This window comes from Dermacentor variabilis, chromosome 2 (genome assembly GCF_050947875.1).
Source record: "Dermacentor variabilis isolate Ectoservices chromosome 2, ASM5094787v1, whole genome shotgun sequence".
In the NCBI taxonomy this organism is placed as follows: Eukaryota; Metazoa; Arthropoda; class Arachnida; order Ixodida; family Ixodidae; genus Dermacentor; species Dermacentor variabilis.
Genome location: NC_134569.1, coordinates 117,200,790 through 117,203,733, shown reverse-complemented (window position 1 = coordinate 117,203,733; position 2,944 = coordinate 117,200,790). Strand labels below are relative to the sequence as shown.

General features: G+C 46.1%; 1 protein-coding gene across 1 annotated transcript; it reads right to left on the bottom strand.

Annotated features, from left to right (window-relative positions):
• Positions 1–256: 256 nt before the first annotated feature.
• LOC142570953 (cuticle protein 16.8-like) lies at positions 257–1,744 on the bottom strand. The gene is made up of 3 exons (XM_075679251.1): positions 1,733–1,744; positions 1,572–1,625; positions 257–754 (listed from the first exon to the last, which is right to left on the bottom strand). The coding sequence occupies exons 1-3, from the start codon at positions 1,742–1,744 to the stop codon at positions 257–259; spliced, it is 564 nt and encodes a 187-aa protein (XP_075535366.1).
• Between the last annotated feature and the right edge of the window lie 1,200 nt (positions 1,745–2,944).

Sequence of the window (2,944 nt, the reverse complement as noted above, 5' to 3'; positions counted from 1 at the left end):
GTTGTGAAAAGAAGATTTATTTGTTTAAAATGTCTTTGCCAACGGTAACATGTGATAAAATTCTTCGTTAAACATTAACAGTGTAGAACAGGATAAGTAAGTGACAAGTTTCAACTGCAGAGTCCTGATGCCATTTCGTCAGCCATGAGCGATCGATGGTACGCCCGGGTCTTCATGCAACAGCCAGCTGTGCGTATGAGGTTGGGTTGTCTGTGTAGAGTTGACTTTTTGCCTGTGATCTATGAAGATTCTTCGCTTAAGCCTTGGCCTTGCCGAAGGTGAAGGGAGCTTGGTGGACAAACGTGACTGGGGTCACGTGGTGGGCGGTGGCGAAGGCAACTGGGGCACCGTACTGAACTGGGTGCACGGCGTGAACAGGGTGCACGGCGTGAACAGCGTGCACTGCGACTGGAGCTGGTGCAGCCTGCACAAGCACGGGCTTCACAGCGGCGACCTTGACCTCAACTGGCTTGGCGACGACGGCGGCAGCTGGGGCTGGGGCCACCTCGACAGCGCTAGAGGTGTACAGGGCATCGGCTGGGTTGGAGCTCTTGGTACCTGGCTCGTTGGTCTCGACGGTGGCGTGGAAACCCTCGGCGTCGGCGGTGTACTTAACCGTACGGCTTATGCCAGCGGCGTCGGTGTAGCTGTAGGAGCCGACCTTGTTGTTGTTGGCGTCACCGGTCTCCTCACGGGTCAGTCGGGTGCCGTACTCGTCGGTGCTGTCGTAGTTGAAGCTGTAAGGCTGAGGTGGCTGCGGCAAAAGGAAGGAGCGGGAATATTACTGAAAAATTTAAAATAAAGTAGCTTTCCTTCCTGTCAAACATGCTCCAAGATCGAAGGCATTTGCTCTCAACAAAGTGTTTTGTCTTGCTTTTGTCGTCTAGCGCAAGAAATTGTAGGTATGGTAGGATTAGGATCGACTCATTATAACTGCGAGATAATATTCCCCCCTCCATCGGGAGTAGCTGATTCGATATTCCAAATTTCGCTGTCACCGACCTCAGAATATGTAGCTCATTGGAGCGCTTCATTCGGAAACATGAATTGAATTCTAGATTTGTGACATGGAAACATTTGGCGCTTTTGCAATCATACGATCCGGTCCCTATTGTCGATTAAGCATTCGGTATCTCCCAATTATCTTCTTACGATGTATTTCGGAATGTTGAAACCTAAGCTCAGCCTTCACTTTGCGCAGTAGCGATTCACACGCAGGGTTTAATCTTTTTCGCTCAAGGAAATTTAATACGAGCTTAAGCTTCCTGTCATAATGTACACGTTTTCCTCGGGGCGCCCGACTGGGGCTTCAAGAGTCTCATGCAGAGAGCTTTTCTTACGCTGATTTAACGTCATCCGTACCGTTTCAGAAGAAGCGTAGTAGGCTGCTTGGGTGACCTAGGGGCGGAAACTCTATTACCGTAAGAAAATGTTCCTAACAAACGTCAACCCCATACAGATGGCACCATTTGGCAGTGGTTATGTTAGTTGTGACTGGATATTACTTTAACGTCTAGGTAAGCTCTCAATTTTCTTACTAGATATAGTATCGGCACTGGGCAAATACTCACGTATTCCTCAACTGGTGCAGAGGCAGCAATGGCCAGAAGGCAGCAGAGAACAACCTGTAATTGACGATTTCAGAAAAAAAAAACGCATAAGCTCCTCGTCCCCACTGATGACGGCCAACTACAGAGCGTCGCAATTGAAACGGAGATGGGTTTCACTACACCTTAGAGAACATGATGTGCTGTGGCTCTTGTCGAGATGAAACAAGACTGATCCTTTGCACTGAGCGATGCCGCTTTTATACAAGTCCCAAGACGAACTGTTCTGATGCTTTAAGGAGTATTGAACGTGACCGTCTATTATCGGATGGCGAATTAATGAACGGGACGATCACTTGTATCATACGATCGTGTACCGGACGCTATCCCCTACTGCACCTCCTCTCCCTTTCTGTAGAAGCGTCGGACGTGAGTCGTTTGGCAAGGTCGTTGGAAGTCACTGACTCTTGTTTGGTCACCTTTTATTCTCTCGACCTAATCTTCTTTCCGAGTTCACTGTGGTCGCCAGCGAGGCACCTATAGGCATCTTTCTATTCGAAGGGCGTCGAGCAACTGCTTGAAAGACAGGTGCACTGAATGCAGTGACGCTTTCTGCGAGCTGTAATTCTATAACGCGCGGAAACTCGCTTTTATTTTTTAGCTTTATTTATAATGCCATCGGGACATTTCACGGCATCATTACAGAGGGGAGTTGGTTACAGCGAATGCAACAAGCATTAAAAAAAGGGAAAAAATTCAGGAGTGCAAGTTGACATACTCAATAGGCAGAAATACATTGAGTCGAAAGAAAACTGTTGGAAAAATGCATTGACATCTGTTAGCAAGTGAAAACCCACTCTTGTAAGTAATGTTCGCTGAGACAACACGAGAGGAGGAATTACTAGTGATCCAAGCAATCTTTGTAGGAAAGTATTTCCATTCTAGTGACGTTCAAGGAATGACTGGGAAGTATTCCTGGACATTATTAGATCCGCAAATATTTTTCATTCATTTGATCATCCTTATTCGCCCGCATCCCATACCACTGTATGCCCTGAAGCATTAACTCTCGTATTAAAAAAAACAGTAAGTTCTTCTGCCCAATTGTATAAAATAGCAATTCCCTAAAACTTGCGAGGAAAATGCTCCCCTATATTAATGCCAGATTAGAACTGCTCAAATTGATTCTGTGCGGTTTTTGTTGCAGAAATGTCCTCCGCGACTATTTACTATCTGACGGGCACTCGATCTGGCCAATTTATAGTGAATCCAAAATAAGAGGTGGGTGAATATGATGCTTTTCGAATACGAATCGCACACATATAGTAAGTATCGAACATCGAAACTTATATCGAATAGTTAAACACACACGCATATGCCTATTGAGAACAGGTATA